We start from the raw sequence: 20887 nt of genomic DNA on the forward strand, positions 1-20887 counted from the left end.
TGACAACAGAAATGGCTCCGAAGATGGTCCCCAGCTCTCTGCAGCAGGAGACTGAAATCAAGAGAAGCCAAGGGACAGGAAAAGGGTAGACAGTAGAGACTGGTAAAGAAGAGCTGAAAGTAGGTTTCTGTGCAGAGGAAATAGACAAAGATATACAAAACCTCCAGTGAGCTCCAGAGGACTGTGTGGAGCTTTGCCCCTTTGCTCATCAATGCTCTTCAGCGTCAGAGCCTCACCGGCACAGAGAGTATCTGCTGGGCAATAGCTCTGCTGCCTGGAGGGCCAGCCTTGGACTGTAGGACTCAGGTTGTTGCTGTCTGCAGCGTACACCTTGGCCTGCAGCACTCAGCAGGGTAAGCAGAAGGGCAACCGAGCGGGGCATGGCTCTGAAGTCCAGCATGGTTTCAGTACACTGAGCATGCCCTTCTGTCCAGGCATACACCCCACAGACAGACCAGCTGCTTTTAACGATGCTTAGTTAGGAGCTCAGAGTCCCAAAGGCTTTCTTTGCTAGAATTAATTACTTTCATCTTAGGATTTGGTGAAATATGTAAAAGAGAGAATTAGACAGAGGAAGTAAGCACCTGGCAGGGGTAAAGAGCTTTTATTACTAACCTGTGCTCCAGGAGGCAGGAGTGAGCCATGAAAAGCAATAATGCCAGGAAGTAGAGAGGCACAGGCTGAGCAATGGGCTGTAGAAGGCTGACTGCAGAGCTTAGTGGGACAGCCCAGATATGGCTTCCCTGAGAGCTGTGACCACAGACCTGTGCTCACCAGTCCCCAAGCATGTGGTCAGTCGCAGCAGCCTGTGGGCCAGAACTGGGTGTCTGTTCCTTTGCCCTCAATGGCCACACATCCAAACAAGCCAGAGGGTGACTTCTGCAGCAGCTCCACAACTCAGGTTTCAGCACACACAAAGAAAGTGGCAACCCAAGAATCCTGCTGAGCACCAGGGAAGCATGCGTGGGACAAGTCTGCTTCAGCCCCCAACTCTGAGGAAGGACCAAAGCCTGGGTTCAGGCATGTTCAAGTTTAGGCTGCTCAAAGCTCTTACAGAAGGTCTGAACTTTCCTGTCTTGCCTCCAGTGATGCAAACTTTTGGAGAAGTCCCAAGTAAGTGAAGAGTGAAATAAGTCCTAACCCAGTTAATCTTCCCAGGCTGTGCCAGCTGAGAGTCCAGTCCTTGCTGGATCCTGCAGAGGAAAGTGTTTAAGGCACCAAGCCCTGTCTCAGTCCCATCAGTCTGCTGCTCCTGTGAAGGTGCTGCGAGACAGAGCACACATGACAGGCGGCACAAGCGTGGCACCAAGGGACGAGCACGCAGACACTGAAGGAATACGCAGAGGCAGTTCTGGTGTCATAAGTGCATCTGGGGGAGGGAAGTCAGTCAGGTAACAGTGATGGCAAAAGCATGAACACAAGATCTGCAACGTTAGTTTCCGGTTAAAGTGCAAACAAAGACTTGCTCTGAAACAGAGCCTCAAAGGTCTGGAGCAGAAGGGCACCTGAAGCCATCAGCTGGTGCAAGGTCCGTGGGTACACAAGCACCAAGACCTCCAGAGGCACTGCTGCAGCCTGCAGGGCTTCCCCATCCACACAAGTGCCCACGTCTAGAAGATGAACTGCCTGGTGTGGCAGCCACTCAGCAGGAAACTGCCCTTCGTTTTGGTTTGTCTCTTCTAGCATCCTGGACTTTTGAGAACCTGGGCTGCATTAACCTCTCGACACACTGCAGAATGATCAGTGTCAGTCTGTTCCTATCTCAGTAGTGACAGAAGCATCAGGAGTCTGGAACACCCCAGGAAACAAAGAGCAGCAGCATCTCCTTAGACGCCAGGAACAAATGCTCAATGACACAAACACTGATAAGGTTTTCCAGAGCTTTTTTTTCATCGTTTAAACCGCAGCTTTGAGAATAACCACATGCCACATGACTCCCACAATCAAAGGGCTGGATGACACTGGTGAGGAGTGGAGAGATATCTACACAGTGACTGCACGAAACATCTGTGGAGCTGAGCATCAGCAATCAGCTGGTTTCAATAAGGAGTGCTGCCTGGCGCCACTTACATAGAGACATTTACACATAATGGAATTAACCAGGCAGCCCTCTGGGTATTTCATCCCTGTTCATGGTGAAGGTGGCTTCTGTTCTAGCTTAACTCTGTGGGCAGCAGGCTTACAGTACATCAAAAGAAGTCTGCAAATGAATTTGCATTGTTCAAACAGATTGAGTTAAACCCAATATGAGTTAATCAGTGCAAGCTTCCTAAAGAGTCAGCTCCAAAGGCAGTCTAACACAAAAACAAGAGGAGGAGCAGAGCATACAGAACCTGCTGAACAGCCCCATTCAGAGAGGTGATCTCTGCTTCCCCAGGACACAGAACACCTTCCACAGGCCGCTGAATTCAGCAGGCACTCAGGTGGGTTCAGCTCTCCTCAGTGGCAGGCCACAGGTGTGGATCTAACACTGCTGCATTTATTGCAGATGCTGCTGCTCTCTTGCTGGAAGAGAGCTGTTGAGATGACAAAAGGAAACGTGCTGAGATTAGGCTGTGGTGCATTGTCCTCCACACTCAGCAGAACAAACCCCTTGGAGGTGGAGGCTGCTGTCAGAGGAGCAGACACTGCCCACAGCCCTTTCTGGTTACCTCACTCTGCACCGTGACTGCCAAACAAGCTTTGTGGAGCTGGGTCATGAACAAGCCTCCAGGAAATCATAAAAGGCTTTTTGAGATAAAAACTATCTTAAATGTCTGATGGGTATGATGAGGAAACCCATCCTACCTCCCTGCTCTCCATTACTTACTGGTAGTGTTCTACTCAGCAGTGGGTTTTCAGCCACTCCCAAAGTGGCCACCCAGCTTTATGTGCAATCCAAATTAAGCAGCTTATTGGTACTGCTGGCTAAGCAGGAATAAGTATTGCTTCAAGCACCCTGCTAGGACAAACAGGGTGCATCACCCGTTACCAATCAGGCTGCTGGGGAGAGAGCAGCTCAAGCTATGTGTTCTTTGTACCACATCACTGCTCTCCTAGAACAAACCACACAGTGCTGCTCCCTGTTGCAAAGGCTGCAACTCTCAGGATTTAAAAGCAAATTCAACCCCCAAAGCTTTTAGTGAAACTGTAAGGGGTTGGTTGTTTCTGTTGAGAATAAAATGACCAAAGTGTTCTATAGACACTTCACCTAAGGAGAAAGTTAAGGCTTGGTTTGCAAGAGTTTCCCTTCCAAAGGCAGGCAGGGATTTAAAGTCAGTTTGCTCAGACACTGCACCTCAGGGGTACCTGCTGCAGCTCAGCAGCATTGTGGCAAATTAGTGTATTTAGGCTGAGCTGTTGCAGTCTCACAGCAGTGCTGCACACTGCTGATGCTTCCACGATACTCAGCAGCACCATCACTGTCACAGCTCCCCATAAGGCAATAAACAGGAGTATTAAAAGCCAGGTTTGGATCACCTGTGATAGTCAGAAATAAACCAAAAAAGAAAGAAGGGGAATTAATCTGACACCAGAGCAAAGGCCTCTATCAGCCTTGGATCTGCTCCTCCAGTCATTATCAAGGGGAACAGATCCAAGCTCTGAGTTCTTTGCTGAGCAGGGCAGTCAGCAGCTCCTGACCAAGAGAAGCTCTCTTCCAGCAGTCATTTCTCTCTCCCAAGGAAGAGGTTCACTGCCACTTGTCAGCCAGTGGTGACTACAACTTGGGCTCCTCCAGCACCTCATACCTCACAGTGGGGCCACAGTAACCATCCTACATTCTACTCCAGTGCTGAAAGCCAACTCCAACCCCATCATGACTGGTTTTATCTGCTGTAGCTGTACTTCTTAGAACTCAGTGGAACATGTGGAAGAGGCAGTCCAGGAGAAAAGGGTTTCAAGTACCAAACCCTGTATGTCCCATACCAAGCTGTCAGACCTATCAGCACACCCAGGAGCTTCTGACTGAAGTCATGGAAATAGAGGGCAGTGCAGAGAAACATGAACACCCAGACCATGGTGAGGAGGCACAGGGAGACAAGGAGGCCATCGATGACAGCCTGCAGCTTGGAGTTCTGCTGTGTGGCCAGGCCCTCCAGCACCGCCAGCTCCTCCACCATCAGCAGGGCACAGTAGGAGAGCAAGAAGCAGTGGCCCGAGATGTCGAAGCCGCTCCAGACGCCGCTGGCCTGCAGGCATTGCTGCTTGGTGGCAGGTGGGTGGTGGGGCTGGCTGCTCTCACCCGGGATGGAGCATGTGCCAGTCAGGTTCTCGATGTAGAGGAAGAGCCCAGTGCAGATGTACCAGATGGCAGTGCCCACCAGCAGGGCGCTCAGGCGCCGCAGCACCAGCAAAATGCTCTTGGTGGGACCGTAGTGCAACTTGCTCTTGGCAAACTGGTAGGTGGTGACTGCCATGAAGGGCAGCAGAAGCCACAAGGTCCATGCCCAAGCCACCTTCACGAAATACCTGCCAGAGGAAAGCCAGGAGAGAAACGTGAAACTTCTCAGGAGCTGTGGGCTGTGGTGCTACTTCAGGAGGAGTGTCTCAGTGCCAGTGCTCAGAGCCAGCTGAATCAGACACTTGTGCCCTCCTCTCAAAGTAAAGCACAGCTGAAGTCAGCCCTCTCCCCACTGTTCTCCCAGGCCCAACACCTGAACACTTCCTCAGCCAGCAACTTTATCTGTGCCACTCAGACCCAGAGCCCTGGTCCAGACTTGCTGCAATCTGCAGTTCAGTTTTGCAATGGCTTTTACCCTACAGACCTGTTCCACTCTGCCCTGCTTGAAATGCAGCTGCAGAGAGTTTATTTTTAGCTTGCCACCCTGAGCACAGTAACTCTTTCTCTGGCTCTCCTCCTCCATCCCAATTATCTTTGCTTTCAAAGCCCTTCACAGCCTCAACTTCTTGGCACTGAATGAGGTAGCAAGAAGGGCTACTCCCTGCTCAGTCCATGAAGCTTCTCCATCACCATCTCACAAAATGAAGCAGCACCATGCTGGCTCCTCCGCTGTCCCTCGTCCACGAGAGCCTTCCTTTGGCAAGCACACCCCCTTCTGCCTCTCGATCCTCTCTCTTTCCTTTCCAGACTGGCAGTGGAGCATGTGCAAGTGAATTTACTAATGTGTTCAAGAGATCACAGTGCAGGATCTCCTGTTCTGCTGGCACCTTCCACCACAGCTTGGTTCACATCAGCTGGTATAAGAGGGATCTGCAGCCCCCTTGTTACCCATATCTCACTTGGAAAGACAGAGCAGAAGATCCCCTTTTATTCAGACAGTTAAAACCAGAAGAGACCACTGACAGAACTGCCAGTCCTGCTCAGCCACACCACAGCACTCCTCTCCCACACATCGCCAAATGACGACCTGGAATCGACAAAGTACAAACTCGCCCATGCACAGGGCAGAACCACGGCTGTGCTTTGCCGTTCTGACCTCTAGCAGGTGAAGCAGGCATGCCCCGGCCCAGCTCATAGCCTTCCTCATGCCCTTCCAAACGTTCAAAGGTTATGACTAAGCCACTTCAACCACTCCGAAGTGCTTGGAGAGGACAGCAGCGACTCTGCTTTCAGAGGAGGTGGTTTCTTCAGCTTGCTTTAGACCAGCTCGGTAACTATCAGTTTACGCAACTACGACGAATTGCCAGGGAGTTAAAGGGGAAAGAGTGAATATTCCTTCCCTTCCTCTTCCAAAAAGAGAGTAAGAAGCTCCACTCGTTCGGATGCCTACAGTCCTGCGGGCTGTGGCAGGCACCGGGATCAGCAAATCCAACAGAAGGCAGCACCTCCCGCGCCCCGCAGCCTGGCGCACGGTGCCCGACTCCTCACCAGCGTCACCCCCGGCACCGGGACCGGCCAGAGCCGCTGCAAAGCCACCTCCAGCTGCGACCCGGGGCCTGCCCGCCCCACCTGCCCCCCCCGGGCTCACAACAGCCACAGATGGCAGCTCCCAGCCCTCTGTTCTCCCCCGGCCCCTCGGGGCAGCCCCTCCGCCCCAGGGCCAGGGCACCGCGGCACAGCCGCCGCTCCCGTTCAGACCGGGTGACCCCAGCCCGACAGGCTCCCCCCAGCCCGACCCCCAGGGCTCACACGTTGAGCGGGTTGTGCTTGTTCTGCATAGGCGTCTCGGGCACCAACTCGTTATCCTTGAGGGCGGATCCGACGAGGACGACGGCGAGCAGCAGCCAGGGCAGCCGGCGGCGCACCCGCCCGGCGGCCAGCGCAGCTCGCAGCCGCCGCCCGCACCGCTCCAACCGCTCCATGGCCCGAGCCGCTCGGCCGCCGTACTGCGTCACGGCCCCCGCCTGCCGCCACTCCGCTCGGGCGCCCCCTGGCGGCGCCGGCCGGGCTGGAGGCGGCTCCGGGAGCGAGCTGCGCGCATGCGTAGTGCTGCCGCTTCGGCCGCGGGACGGGATGGGTCTGTGCGGGAGCGGCCCCGGGGCGGGATGGGTCTGTGCGGGAGCGGCCCCGGGGCGGGATGGGTCTGTGCGGGAGCGGCCCCGGGACGGGATGGGTCTGTGCGGGAGCGGCCGCGGGGCGGGATGGGTCTGTGCGGGAGCGGCCGCGGGGCGGGATGGGTCTGTGCGGGAGCGGCCGCGGGGCGGGATGGGTCTGTGCGGGAGCGGCCGCGGGGCGGGATGGGTCTGTGCGGGAGCGGCCCCGGGACGGGATGGGTCTGTGCGGGAGCGGCCGCGGGACGGGATGGGTCTGTGCGGGAGCGGCCCCGGGACGGGATGGGTCTGTGCGGGAGCGGCCGCGGGGCGGGATGGGTCTGTGCGGGAGCGGCCCCGGGACGGGATGGGTCTGTGCGGGAGCGGCCGCGGGGCGGGATGGGTCTGTGCGGGAGCGGCCCCGGGACGGGATGGGTCTGTGCGGGAGCGGCCCCGGGGCGGGATGGGTCTGTGCGGGAGCGGCCGCGGGGCGGGATGGGTCTGTGCGGGAGCGGCCGCGGGACGGGATGGGTCTGTGCGGGAGCGGCCCCGGGACGGGATGGGTCTGTGCGGGAGCGGCCCCGGGACGGGATGGGTCTGTGCGGGAGCGGCCGCGGGGCGGGATGGGTCTGTGCGGGAGCGGCCCCGGGACGGGATGGGTCTGTGCGGGAGCGGCCCCGGGACGGGATGGGTCTGTGCGGGAGCGGCCCCGGGACGGGATGGGTCTGTGCGGGAGCGGGGTCCGGCGCCTCGGCAGCCCACAGGCGTGCGTGTCACGAGAGTGTCGCTGACACTTCACCGGCACCCACGGCGTGACTCCACAGCAGGGTGGAGGCTCCCTCCCTCCGTGGCTAAGCCGGGGGATGCGGAACGGGTAGAGGTTGCCCAGTGTGGTGTTGTGTGATTCTAACACTCCCACGGCTACACACAGCCACGTCTCTCAGCACCGCACCTACCTGTCTGCTAAATGCCCCCAGGGGTGGTGAGCGCAGAACTCCCCTGGGCAGCCTGTGCAGGGCTCCACAGCCTTTTCAAAGAAGAATATCCAACCTAAACCTTCCTGGCACAATCTGACTGTAAGCAAACATCCACTGCTAGAGGACAGTGCCACCCCTCTGACAGCATCTGGCCCCCACGTCCGAGGGAAAAGTGGAGAATTTCCTCACTCAGTGGTCCTCTTTTTTTTTTTTTTTCCTTAGGCTTAAGAAAGAGGGGGAAGTATTTCTGGGACTCCTGAGGCTCCCACGCCTATTTCGCTGCCCATGTTTGCAGCGGAAAGTGGAGCCCAAGTGCTGGCCATCACCCTGGTGTTTAGGACCCATCTCATCTATTGAGCTGCTGCTATTTCAGCTCGGTTTGTGCAAAATAAGAGAAGCATCAGCAAGCAAGCAAAGGGCTGCACGAACAAAGAGCCTTTGTTCTTCCCCATGGCCTCGGTAAGAAAAATGTGAGAGGGGAGAAAAACAGCAGATCCCATCTGAGACAGGATAGGAAAGCGTCTGCTGCCAGAGCGCGTTTCAGAGCCGGGCTGCAGGCACCCTCGGCGCATCTGACGACGCCTGGGCCGAGAGCGCAGGAGGGCACATCAAGGCAGCCCTAGCAGATACAGAGTTTCAGCTAAGGAGGCTACCCAGGGTGAATGGCATTTGGCAGCTTATTAGATGTTGTTTTCAACCAGCCTGCCACGGCCACGTCTGGCACTTCAGGCGCGGCACTGCAGCCCTGAGAGAAGACAGACAGCTGTGTGCGCTCAGACGGGCGAGGACGAGAGGTGCTAGGGGCAGGTGTGACAGAGGCCTGCATTGTCTGCCTAAATGCCCCCTGCCTTTGAAACCTTGCCTTCTTTGCTTCCCGGGCCTGGGGCTCTGATCTCCAGGCTGTTTGCAGTGCCTGCACGCTGAAGGTGGTGAGCTGCTGGGCTGGTTGCTAATGAAGCGTGCTGTGGAGTCTGCCACATAGCAGGAGGACTTCATAAGCTTGGCACCTGTTCCAGATGAATGGAGTTGATGGCATGGGCTGGAAATGTGTCTGTCTTCAGCCCAGCTTGGCATGACTGAGGATTATCTCTGTAAATCATGGACTCTCACAAGAACAGTGAGCAAAGCTCAGCTGGGTCCAGGTGCCCTGCAGATCCAGAGTAAACCTCTGCTCTTGGGCCGTGTATTTGCTGCCTGTGCATCAGCCAAAGCCAACAATACTGAGGAGCCCACTGCTCTTCTGTAGAGAATCAGAGAAGTGGAATTCAGGCCTTTTAAAGCTGCAGAAAAGGCTTTTGCTCATGAATGAGGAATAAGGTTTGTTCTAGCGGGAGTGCAGAAGGTTCTCAAAGAGCTCTCACAGAGATCTGGTCCCCGTGTGGCAGGTATAAACTATACCAGACAGAATTAGTCAGTATAGCAGAGGTGTTTGTCCTTCCTTCTCTCCATGTCTTTTCTCTTAACCTCACCATATCACTGCCTGATTCAGGCTTAAATTTGATTGAAGATGATTGGATTTTGAAGTTGCTGTTGTCTTGTTTGTTTCTGGTTTAATTTGATCCAAGACCCTCAATAATTTATTCCTCTTTCATCAAGGAACCACATTTTGCCTCTAAACTGCAGGGCCAGACCCATTAGGGGCCATAAAGGCAGTCTGAGAGCTGAAGAGTGGTTGGAGAGCCTTGTCCCTGCGGGCCCAGCCACCTGCAGCCTAGGGCACTGACTCAGGCTGCAGAGATCCCAGCTGCAGAGCAGAGGTTTGAAGAGCCCACACGCCTGGGAAGAGGGAAGAGCATCCTCACTCCTGAGCTGCAGCATGTTTGAGGGAGGCCTTCCCTGGTCAGCGAGTTCCTTTTGTATTAAGTATTTCACTGTTCATTGGAACAAGAACAAAGACACTCTGAGGTAATGGTTCTAAATAATGTCGTTGCTTAGAGAATGAATTAGTCTCGCTCAGAGGATTCTGTCAGTCACACTGGGTGCAAAGGGAGCTGCCTGGCTTCTGTGGCACTCCTGTGGATGCCTCCCTCAGAACTGAGGATCCCCAAGACTGAGGAACAGAGTCTTAGTGTACAGTCTGTGGAGAGACAGGCTTAGAATCCTTCTCAGGAGACTGGGGCAGCTCTGGATGCTTAAGCCATGGAGAAATTCAAAGCTTTTTCAAGACAGGCTGATGGTGCTGCCTGATGCTGAGAAAATGATGCTGCAACTCAAGAGGCTGCAGCAGTGTCACAGCCTGCAGCATGAATGCCATGAGAGCTCTACTCATAAGTTCTTGCTGCTAAGCATGCTCTGAAGCATTGCATGCCAGGAGAAGGCAAGGTTATCACTGGAAAGTTGGCTGTGCCTTAAAACTACCTGCAGGATGAGTTACTGGAGTCTAATTCTTCAGACCTTTGACAAAGCCCTGCAGAACCTTCAGCCCAAGCAAAGGAGTGTCCAGACACTGAAAAGTAAACTGGCTTGGAGGTTTGGAGGGTTGCTGTGGAGCAGGATCAAGAAGTTTGGACTGAACTTTCACCTCAAACAGTTTAACTGAGCCTCCTGACTCTGCTGAATAGGAATTAAACCCCATGGCTTTGTAGTGGTGAGATCCTGGGTGCACTGTGCTGCGCCACAGCCCAGGAGCGATGCCTGAGGGAGGAGCAGAGAAAAGCTACCAAAGCAGGGGCTCTTTTCTGACCCAAGTCTGGAGGGGTTCTCACAGACTGATGGGCACTGCTGGGAAGGTGGGCTCCAGGGGCAGCAGGAGGAGGTGATGGTGACCTTCTGAGCACACTGCCTAGAGGGACCAGCAGAGCCACTGGATGGTGTCCACACACTAGGTGCTAGGTTACCCCACCGGCAATGGCCCAGCTGCACCTGGGAGACCTCCTCTCTTCCTGGCCTGTCCTCCTGCCTCACAGCAATTCCCACACCCCCTGGCACCTGCTCGCCCACCGCTGCCTACCCGGGCCCCCAGCAGCCCCAGCCCCTCCCTTTGGATGCAGGTGGTGGTGATGTCCCTGCCCTCATTGCCCACCAGCCTGCACTGCTCTGTTTCGCTTGCTGAGGCTGCTCACATCTTCATGACTGATTGTGTTTGAGCTGAGCCTGGCCCGGCCTGGGCTGTTTGCCTGGGAGGAGCTACCTAAGCAGAACTGGTGCTGTATTTTCTCTGCCTAATAGCAGCTTGAGCTTGGAGTTTAAGACAGTTTTAGCCCTTTGCTGAGACATCAGCCCTCAACCTCAGCGCTTTGAGCTCTGCAGCCTCCTCTGCTTGCTATGGGCTTAGAGCCCAGAGAGGTTCAGATCTGTTCCCTTCTGCCAGTGATGCCTTTGCAGTGCTGCTAGGGGCAGGGGCATAGCAGCCATCCTCTTCTCACTGGCCTGGCACTTTGCCACCTGTCTCTGGGGCAGGGATGCTCCTGCTGTCAGCCCCAGCCTTGTCACCAGGCTGGTCAGAGCCAGGGCTGAACAAAGACAACCTTGAAGATTCAAAAAGAGGTTCCTGTGAGCAGCTGCTGGGTTATTTACAGCACAGATGCTGAACTGGGAGGCAGGAAGGAGACCATGGGAGCTCACCAGCTGTGTGGCTGCCCAAACAAGTGGGAAAGGACTTTTCCAGCCCTGAAACCCCAAGAATTTTGGAAGAAGGTGTGGAAATTAACCCCAAGGAATGTGTATAGGCTGAAGCACTACTGGACTCAACATGAAAACATCTGCAGGTCACACATTTCCCCTCCTCAGATGAATAGGGAGGGTCTGATCTGAGCTGTGGGGAGTTTTCAGCATATTTAGTGGTTATCCCCAAAGAGCAAAATATTCAGGGCCAGGGGCCAAGGCACAAGAAAGAATCAGTTCAGTTTTCAGCAGCACAGTCTTTAGTAATGCTACAAATTAGTAGCTGCTGCTGCCCAACATTTACATTTCCAGTTCTGCACAGCCAGGCTGCAGCAGAGCAGACTACTGAGGGGCTTTGATCTGCAGCAGGGATGGCTCTGTAATGAGCGTGGGCTGTCAGGAGCTGGGGTCAGTCTGTAGCTGTGCCCAGCTCCCTCTCCAGCCATGGGCAAGTGCCTTACACTCCACCCCTGTACCTGAGCATGGGAGAGGTTCTGCTCCCCTCCTCCCTACGTTTCTTTCAGAGGTAGTTGTGAGGTTGCAGAGGGATGGGCTAATGGTCTGAAGAACTTAAAACCAACCAGAGTTCACAGAGACACCGAAGAGTTCCTCTCCCTCCCCCACAAACCAGACAGCTCCAGCTGGGGATGTCCCTGCTCAGGGCAGGGGGGTGGACTAGGGCAGGGGGGTGGACTAGGAGAGCACTGAGGGCCCCTTCAAAGCCAGTGCATTCTCTGACTCTGCGACTATGAAATCAGCATCCTGCAGAACCTACGGTGATGACTTCCCCCAAACCCTCTGCTGGGTGGCCCTGGAGCTACTCCACCGAAATACCTCACTTTCATTTCAGCTGAAGAAAGTGCTCCTTGTTGGAGCTGATCAAGGAAGGGAGGGGAATGGTCTGTGTCTGTTCATTCAGAGCCAGAAATATGAACAGTTCAGACCTGAGTGCAGCATTTTTAGCTCATGTTTGCAGGGCAGAACCAGTCATGGATTAAGGTGCAAACTCTGGAGGTGACTTCAGGTGGAGTAGCTGCAGGGGCTGCAGTAGACAGCCTGTGCCTTCAGCTGGGTGGGTTCAGCCACCTACCGTGGCTGTGGCTATTTCAGCCTCCCAGTCTATAGTCACAGACACTGAGTGTGAAACTGATACAACAAATTATTGTTCTGTAGGTCCTTAGTTCATGTTTTCACCTGAAGCTACTCACCAAAGGCTGCCCAATGCCTCAGCTTTCAGAAAGAGAGGAGGATGCCCCAGACCCTGGGGGGTTGTGCCATGGGTGACGTCTAAGAGGCAGGCAGGACAGGAGGACAGCAAGGGCAGAGGACAAGGCAGGATGCAGAGCAATGCTCTGGGCAGCCAGCCCCAGGGTTAAGGCAGTGAAGAAATGAATGTGCCTCAAGGAGAAACCCAGAGCCACAGGCACCTTGTCCCAGCAGGGCTCTCCCCTGTGGCTTCTGCAGGGGTCCAGCAGCACTTCCTTCACTTTGCTTTCCCAGGGGGTCTCACCAGGTACAGGAGGAGAACTGCCGTGAGGGTTACAGCTCCCAACACAGCCCAAAGGGAAGGTTAGGGAGCCTCCTTTGCACCCTCCCCAAGGCTTCTCCCGATGCCCTGGGGAAGGTGCCAGGCACAAGAGGTTGGCAGGGCCATTACCAGCCCATTATGGTCTGGCCCAATTTGCTGACATCAAGTGGGCCAGACTGGCACATCCCAGTCTGTCAGGAACAGAGCAGCTCCCCAAACACAGTGATCCAGCCTGTGTCCTACTGTGAGGAAGGAAGGTGTGGAAGGTGGTCAGCAGCCTCAGGAGGAGGTGGGTGATGAAGGTTGTGGTCCTGCTGCCTGGGTTCAACCAGTTCTGAGAAGAAGCATTTGTTTTCCCCCTTTAGCTTTAAGCTTGCAGAGAAATAAAAGGAAAGCCAAACCCTAGAGCTTTAGCTCAACCAGAGCCTGTATCAGCTTCACCTGGAGAAGCAGGAGCCCTCTCACCAGTGTTTGCACAGCTCAAACAGGGCAGCTTTCTAAATGCAGCCCACTGCAGCTGTGTGACCCAGCCCAGGCTGCTGACACCCTTTAGAGGTTAGCAAAAAGGCCACAAGAAGCATTTTCTGCCACTCCACTGGAAAAAGCTTTTCTTTGGGCTGCTTATTTAATGTAGTCTCCAAACAAGTGGCAAAGCTGATCCTACCTTGGCGTGGGCAGGCGAGCAGGACCCTATGAGGTGATGGCAGATGCCAGTGCTGCACCAGGTGCCTCCAAGGAGGACAAGAGACTTGGATCCCTCCTTGCACAGCAGTATTTTTGCAGCTCTCTCCCCCTAAGAGGTCAGCATTGCTGGGGCTTTGAACTCCACTTCAAAGCTGAGGCTGCAGTGAGGTTTCTGCAAGGCCAGGGAAGCAGGTAAACATTTGTCAGTCTGTTAACCCCTCCACCACCTCAGCAGTCACCCACAGCAGCCAGCCGAGGCGGGGCAGCAGCACCCTGCTCATTTCCTGACCTGCCTCGGGAGGTGAGGAGGCCTAGAGGCTTTCCCTTAGCAGGGCCCACAGACTCACAGAGGTTCTCAGCCATTCCATCACTGCAGCAGGCAGAGAAAAGGCCCCATCCCTCAGCCCTGGACCTCTACAGGGCTCTAGAAATGCCATCAAAAGCCTGACTTTCCTTCTCTGCCAGGACGGGCATCAGGGTGGCTGGGGCTGCTGGTGTTTGAAGTAGGGCTTCCAGCAAAGCATCCCTGTGCTGGTGGGGACCACAGCTCTGACAGTGCCATGGGGGATGGAGAGGTGGGGGCGGCTGACTCTCACCTATGGACTGAGGAGATCAGGCAGGGTCCCAGCAGCCTTGCTGGACTCACCCCCAGTGGGGTTTACTCGAGCTCAGCAGGGTGATAACAAATAAATGCACAGGGTTTCAGCCTGGGTTTTCTCACATCACAAGATGAGGGAGATCAACTCCTCCAACCTGTAAGTCAGAATCAAAACCGCCTTTCATGATGCATGGGCATAAACATGCCCATGGGCAGAGCTCTGGATGTGCTGGACCTCTACAGGGCTCTAGAAATGCCATCAAAAGCCTGACTTTCCTTCTCTGCCAGGACGGGCATCAGGGTGGCTGGAGCTGCTGGTGTTTGAAGTACGGATGGGGGAAATTAACAGCTTCCAGCAAAGATGGAAATTGAGCTTTCTGCCAGCTCACAAGGGAGGAGTATTTCACCAGAGCAGCAGAGGTTGTGCAGAGTTTGGTCAAGCAGAGCCCTGGTTTAGTTCTGTTGTAGCCCGGTAAAGAGAAGGCTCCTGCCATGGAAAGCCACCACAGCCTCTGGGCACAGGGATGCGCAGGCACCACAGCAGATCCCATCCCTCAGCAAAGGGCAAAGCCCTGCTCAGTCTCGTGCGGGCTTGCGTTACCATTTGCCACCTTGATGCACGGAGCGGTGGGCGATGCCCAAAGCCAACAGGTGGGAGGAGAAACCCCAGCAGAGGAATGCCGCTGTGCACTCGTTCTGGAGCAAGCTGCTCTGTCTGCTGCGCGGAGCAGCACAGGTGGTCGTCTGTGCCAGAACAATGCTGTGACCCTAGGGCTTTATCTCTCTCTTCCCCCCACGATGCTCGTTCGAACGGGACTCTGCCGGCGCTGTGGTGTCCAGCTGGGTGCTGTGAGCCTCTTGGCTGCCTCGCTGCAGATATTCTGCTCTGGCAGCGGGGCCAGTCTGGGCTGCAGGATATTGCGCCTGGCAGGGACACAACCCCCTTCCAGTTCCTGGAATCCGGATTGTCTCGCGGAGTGCTGATCAAGCAGTGCTTTCAGGCTGCACCCAAGACAAACCCCTGGCCCGGGCTCTGCGCAGGGGTTCGGGGCGGCGGAGCTGCTGCGTGGCAGCCGGAGCTGAAGTGGCTCTGCTCCGCGCCACCCCCAGCGGAACACAGCCCCAGGCAAACCCTCGGGGGCGAAGCTTTGCAGTTCATGGGGCTTGGGGAGACTTTTCCTGGCTCAGGGCTCTGCCTTTTGCGAAATAATAAATCATTAAAGCCCTCCCCATAGGGCAGCCCCAGAGTCCTCCCCACTTTGGTGTGCACTTGGCAGCAGCTGTTCCTCTCCGTCTGCCCAGACTACGTCCCCAGTCTACCCCAGCTGAGACTGCTGCTGCGTGTCCCCATCTGCCTTTCTAATCCGCTGGGAATGAAACCTCCGTTCCCAGCTTTGCCATTGAGATTTGATAGCTGGGCTGTAGACGGCTCTGTGTGTGCCGTCCTGGAGGGTATCAAGGACTGTCCTGCCACCAGCCCCTAGGGCTGGCACCTCTGCATACAGGTGAACACAAAAGAAGGGTGTTGGCAAACTGGGCACGGTGCTTCATCCAGCACCCACAGAGAGGTGGTTGGTATTTCAGGGTGGTCTGGTGCTGGGAAGGTGAAGCTGAACTCATTAGACTCCCTTTGACAAGAGCCTGGAAATCTGGTGGGCTCTGGGAACCACCCTGACACCCTGGCATGTCCAGCACTGGTACTCACAGCACGGCACAGCTCCCAGCAGTGTGCCCAGCCCTGCCAGTGCTTGGGGTGCTGCTGCCCTCTGCACCAAAGGGTCCCCTCTCAGTCCTGCAGCAGGGCCAGAGGTGCTTCAAGAGCAGTTTCCCTGTCTTTGCACTGGCACAATCAAAATCCCACCTGCTGAGTGAGGAGGGGGTGGAAACATCACTTCAGCTGCTCCTGGGGCCCACAGCATCCTGAGCTGCTTTATGAGAGAGTGGGTGCCAGGAAAAATACACACAGGGGACTGTGTCGTCAGAGGCTCACAGCAGGGTGAGGCTGAGCACATCAGCTCCGCACCTGGATGTTTTTCCCACATCCCTTGGTGACCTGGTTTTGCTTCCCTATCCACAGATCCCAGCAAGACCCCAGCTGGGGAGGAATGAACAGACAGCTCTAGGAACCTCTCCCGGCAGGTAGCTTGAGAGCCGCCCCCCCATCCAGCAGCCCCTCCGCCCGCTGGAGGAGCGAGCTGGGCTCTGCTCACTTCCCCCGGGGGCACGGAGTACGGGTCAGCGTGCCTGCGTGCGCCTGAGTGCGCGGATGCCTCCACCAGCCTATAAATCTCCTAGCAGGGCTCCTTCCAAACTTCGGGACATTCCCAGGGGAAGAGTTAAGATGCAGCTTTTGCGTCAGATGCCGCAGTGGGCTGCCCGCCGGGTCTAGGCTAAACCTGCCGCCCGAATCTGCCCCAGCAGGTTGTTCGCAAAGGTCAACCCCAGCCGCTGCCGCCGCTGCCGCCGAGCTCGGCTGCCCTTGGCTCGGTCCTCACGGTACGTAGTCGGGGGAACATCCTCTCCGCCGCTGCGGGGAGGGCTGGCAGGGATGCTGGGAGCTGCGCCGGCTGACCAGGGACAGCCCAGACTTTCCCTTGTTGCTTCTTAAATTATCTTGCTTTTGTGGTGGTTTATTTTCCTTTCCCTGAGCTAAGGCTGGTGAGGATTTCTCGTCGATGCTTTTCCCACTCGTGTCTTCTGTGCGAGTCCCGTTTGCGCTGGCGACTTGCTCAGCACACCACACGCCTGGGAAGTCGCAGGGCAGGTAGCTGCAGCGTGCTCGGCATGCTCCCGAGTAGTCCCTGCCTGACAGGTATGTGCGAGAAGTGAAAAACGGGGCAGATTTTGTACCAGTTTTGGGGGGGGGTTACAAGAAACAAGAGCAGCAGCTCCCACCCCTAGCTGTCTCCTCGCTTGTCCCGGGGAGGCTGCTGTGCTAAATCAGGTTAGCAAGAGGCTAATGTGAAGAAGTATTTGGGAAAGGGGGAAAAAATGAAAAAAGGAAAACTTCCACCCTCCGTGGAAGCGAAGCCTGAGCAGCGCCTGCCCTGTGCTCTCTCCTAGGTCCCCGTGCTGGCAGCAGGCGCCAGCGCTCGCCTCTGTCCCGGCTCAGCTCGGTGCGGAGCGGCGCGGGCCGGGCCGGCATGGCCTCGCTGCACCTGCACCTGTGCCTCACTGCCCTGGGCTGCTGCATGGCTCAGCAGCCCAGCTCCTTCCCGCTGCTCAATGCCACCGAGCTCCTGTCCCCCGCCGAGGGCAGAGCCATGGGCCTGCCATGGGGCGCAGGGGTGCCCCGAGGCCGTCGGAAGCGCTACCTCTCCCCCCACGACGTGGGTCTAGTTTTGGACTATCACAACCAAGTGCGGGCACAGGTGTCGCCCCCGGCTGCCAACATGGAGTACATGGTGAGTGGGGCTCTGACAGCGTGGTTTAGGGTCTACAGCTCTTAGGTGCTGCAGTGGAGGCCAAGGGCTTGCCTATGATCTGGGCACCCAGCCTGGTAGGGACAGGGCACCCACACAAGGGGATGCCAGGGGGATGCCCTGGATTCACTGCTGAACATCTATCCCAGGGGACAATTTAATGTCTTTGATGCAGGGCAGACTCATGCAGATTCCACACAGCAGGGCTAGAGTTCCAACAGTGATGTTTCTACCCAGGGTAGATGTAGGGTCCTACAGATGTCCCTGGTCCCGTACCTGGGACATCTGGGAGCTTGCAGACTGTGGGATGCAGGATCCACCCAGCTGAGCTGCAGAGGCAGCATGTGGGGAGCAGGTTTCTCCTTTGCACTCCTCCAGGCACACCACATTCCTGCCTGCCCTTGTCCCTTCCTCTTGGCCAGGTGTGGGATGAGCAGCTGGCCAGGGCAGCAGAGGCATGGGCTGCACGCTGCCTGTGGGATCACGGGCCCCCCCAGCTGATTAAACACGTGGGGCAGAACCTCTGCATCCAGTCGGGCAGGTGAGTACTCCTGGAGACACCCTGCATGCTGTGGTGGGGCAGGAGGAGGAGCAGAGATGTTCTGAGCCGGAGCTGCAGAGGACTGAGATGCAAGCAAGAAGCACATCAAGCCCCCAGGGAGGAAGGTCCAAGTCTTGCCCTAGGGTAGATGTGCAAAACCAGAGGTGCCCACTGCCCATCTGGGCAGGATGAATCCCCTCTCTTCCAGACACAGGGACTAGTGATCTGCTTTGTCCTTGCTCGACTCCCTGCCATGGGTCCAGTAGCTCAGGTGCCTCCAGCAAGGGCACAAGCAGCCTTGGCACAAAAACACCATTGCCCCTGCCCCATCCCACTTCTCTCTCTCATTGTCTCAATGTGGAGCCTTCCTCTCCCTCCTCTCCATTGCCTAGCCATGAGCTGAAGTGGAGGAGGTCACCTCACACCCAGCATCTCCCTCAGGCAGCGCTCCGTGGTGGACATGGTGAGGTCGTGGCACCAGGAGAAGCAGCACTACTCCTTCCCCCACCCCCGTGAGTGCAGCCCCCGATGCCCCTCCAAATGCAGCGGCTCTGTCTGCAGCCACTACACACAGGTGAGCACCGAAGCCCCCTGCAGCCCCCGGGGACAGCAGTCTGGGCTGCTGCAGCCCCTGGTGCAGCGAGCAGCCCTTCTGCCTGTGGCAGCTGCCTCTGGGGTCAAATCCTGGCAGCTGCCTGCTTCAGGTGAACTTAGGTAAGGGGTTGGGCTCAGTGATCTTAAGGGTTGCCTCCAAAATGGTTTTGTGATACCAGGCCACAGCTGGAACCTTCTGGACAGTTGTCTGGAAGGCTTTCTATTATTAAGTTTTTTCCCTTGTTTTAGCCTTTTCTTCCTCTCTACCTCACTGGCACCTTCAAGGTGAAGATCAAACCAAAGCCCTTTTGTGCTCACTGAGCATGAATCCTCTCCTCTGCAATGGAGCAGCTTTATAGTGCTCAGCTGTGTCCAGCCCCCCAGGACTGCATCTGCTTCCCCCCCCCCCCCGGGTCATCTTGGCCAGCACCAGGTGGAAAACATCCCTCTGCTCCCTTGCCTGGTGGAAGAGTTCTGTCAACCTGTGATTACTTCTTCAGCATGGCTCCGACCTTTGCCTGAGCTCCTGCATCCCCATGCAGCTCATCTGTGGGAATGCTTTGGGTTGCAAACAGGCAGGAGGGTACATTTTGTAAGGAAGAAGTTCAGCCTGGAGAGGCTTTAGGAGGAGCTTCTGGTTCTGTTTCACCTGCCTGTGTGCAGGGGCAGCTGCCCAGTGTGCTTCAGAAGGAGGCTTGAGCACTGATTTGGGTAAAACGGAGAGGTGACTCAGACTGCTGCTCACTGAAGTGAGCTTGGCGAGGTAGATGCCTTCAGGGCATCACGGGCTGCAGGCAGGAGAGAGACTGTGACAAAGCAGGGCCAGTGATGGGCACAGCAGGCAGCCTGAGCAATCTGGGCAGGCAGAACTTAATGCCCTGGTGGGATGGAGCCCTGTGCGGGGCGCCAGGGTGACTGGCTATGGGATGCCTGGGAGGTTGGTCACCACCAACGCCTGCTCTCTGTGCCGATGCAGATGGTGTGGGCATCCTCCAGCCGCCTGGGCTGTGCCCTCAGCAGCTGCACCAACATACAGGTGTGGGGCAGCACATGGCGGCATGCCACCCTCCTCGTCTGCAACTACGCCATCAAGTAAGTGCCTGGAGAGCAGGCCCCTGTGCCTCACGCCAGTGCTGGCAGTGGGGTGCTGGTGCTCAGGGGTGATGCCCTCCTCTCTTTTCAGGGGCAACTGGCTGGGAGAAGCGCCATACAAGGTGGGGCGGCCATGCTCAGCCTGCCCCCCCGCCTATGGTGGGGGCTGCTCCAACAACATGTGCTTCACCGGACTCAGATCCAACCAAGTCAGCTGGTTCTAGGGCTGCAGCCCCACGAGGAGCCCCCAGGCACGGGGAGGAGTGAACCAGAATTATTTATAATACCAACCCCCTGGCCCAAGTGCCCAACCTGCTTCACCCCTCCTGCTGCTAGGAAACAGCTTTTGTAGTGCACCCCTCCCACAGCACTCGCCCTGCCTGCCAGCCTGCCAGCCAATCTGGGGGAATAAGGATGCTTCAGATCCCTGCTTCCTGAAATAGGGATGGTCTGGGGGTGCACAGGAGGAGCAAGGCTGACTGGTGTGCTCCCTGCTCTGCAGGCTCAGGGAGCTCACTGCCCCCCACCCATGCTGTGGCAGAAACTGAGGCCAGTCAGATGCTCCTGCCACAGCAAGTGGGAGGAGAACTGGGGAGCTCTGAGTGTGCTCCTGCTTCACAGCAGCCCTTCCTGCCACGGGGCCCCCCAATAAAGTAGCCTGGAGACCCCCACGTCGTGTCGCTCCTCCCTCGCTCACAGCTTTGTACACCAAGCAGCTACCTTGTTCTGGGGTTCGGGGCGAGCAGCCACAGGGTGCAGGAACCACAGAATCATGAAGGCTGGAAAAGACCTTTAAGATCATCAAGTCCAACCATAGCAGCCACTACACTGAAGCATCAGCACCTGCCAGCCTTTCCAAGCAGCCTGCAAGGTCGTAACGAGCGCTGCTGGTCACTTGTTCCTTGACAATCTCCCTTCCCGAAAGCCCTCTCCTACCTGCAGTAGCCAAGGGCCATGGCTGTGGGACATGCCCGGGCGCTTTGCTCCATCGTGTGGGAGAAGCCAGCACTGCTGGGACACCAGGTGATACCATGAGCTTCCTGTCCCATCCAGGCTGCCCATGGCACCGCACCGCCCTGCCTCACTCCTGGCGCTCCTGAGCACCCTGTTAGCCACGTCCCCTCCCTCTCTAGGACCTCTCAGCACTCAGCACGCTCAGGAGTCCCCAGATTCCCAGGCCTTGGGTCTGAGCCCCGAGCTGTGGGTTCCTGAGCTGCACCTCACCATGTCCTGGCAGCCTCCTCCCTGCTCACCCCTGCCTGCTGCATGTTCCCTCCTTGGGATGTGCTTTGCCATCCAGAGAAGTCCCTAATTTTGTGCCCTCGAGGCTGCAGGGCTTTGGCAGCCAGGACGCTGGGACATCTCAGGGCTGGCAGACAGCTTTTGGTGCCACAGAGCTACCAGCAGCACAGGGGCTGCCACGGCCCCATGGGGAGG

The 20887-nt window shown here is 56.6% G+C and overlaps 2 protein-coding genes and 1 long non-coding RNA gene across 3 annotated transcripts; 2 read left to right on the plus strand and 1 right to left on the minus strand.

Moving 5' to 3' along the window:
• Positions 1 to 1866: 1866 nt before the first annotated feature.
• On the minus strand, positions 1867 to 6251 carry FITM2 (fat storage inducing transmembrane protein 2). The gene is made up of 2 exons (XM_064167737.1): positions 6071 to 6251; positions 1867 to 4449 (listed from the first exon to the last, which is right to left on the minus strand). Exons 1-2 carry the CDS (start codon positions 6241 to 6243, stop codon positions 3807 to 3809), a joined length of 816 nt encoding a protein of 271 aa, XP_064023807.1. The 5' UTR covers positions 6244 to 6251; the 3' UTR covers positions 1867 to 3806.
• Positions 6252 to 7106: 855 nt separating this feature from the next.
• LOC135188357 (uncharacterized) lies at positions 7107 to 10990 on the plus strand. Its single transcript, XR_010307672.1, has 2 exons — positions 7107 to 7487; positions 7611 to 10990. It is a non-coding gene; the product is annotated as an uncharacterized LOC135188357 (long non-coding RNA).
• Positions 10991 to 16937: 5947 nt separating this feature from the next.
• R3HDML (R3H domain containing like) lies at positions 16938 to 20296 on the plus strand. The gene is made up of 5 exons (XM_064167492.1): positions 16938 to 17205; positions 17646 to 17764; positions 18206 to 18338; positions 19335 to 19450; positions 19542 to 20296. The coding sequence occupies exons 1-5, from the start codon at positions 16945 to 16947 to the stop codon at positions 19672 to 19674; spliced, it is 762 nt and encodes a 253-aa protein (XP_064023562.1). The 5' UTR covers positions 16938 to 16944; the 3' UTR covers positions 19675 to 20296.
• The last annotated feature ends 591 nt before the right edge of the window (positions 20297 to 20887 follow it).

This window comes from Pogoniulus pusillus, chromosome 29, assembly GCF_015220805.1.
Source record: "Pogoniulus pusillus isolate bPogPus1 chromosome 29, bPogPus1.pri, whole genome shotgun sequence".
NCBI classification, from domain to species: Eukaryota; Metazoa; Chordata; class Aves; order Piciformes; family Lybiidae; genus Pogoniulus; species Pogoniulus pusillus.

Coding starts and splice junctions, on each gene's coding strand:
- R3HDML (XM_064167492.1), top strand. CDS start 16,945: ATGGCCTCGCTGCACCTGCACCTGTGCCTCACTGCCCTGGGCTGCTGC. Junction 17,206..17,645: donor CTGCCAACATGGAGTACATG/GTGAGTGGGGCT, acceptor CCTCTTGGCCAG/GTGTGGGATGAGCAGCTGGC. Junction 19,451..19,541: donor GTCTGCAACTACGCCATCAA/GTAAGTGCCTGG, acceptor CTCTCTTTTCAG/GGGCAACTGGCTGGGAGAAG.
- FITM2 (XM_064167737.1), bottom strand. CDS start 6,243: ATGGAGCGGTTGGAGCGGTGCGGGCGGCGGCTGCGAGCTGCGCTGGCC. Junction 4,450..6,070: donor AAGCACAACCCGCTCAACGT/GTGAGCCCTGGG, acceptor TTCCTCTGGCAG/GTATTTCGTGAAGGTGGCTT.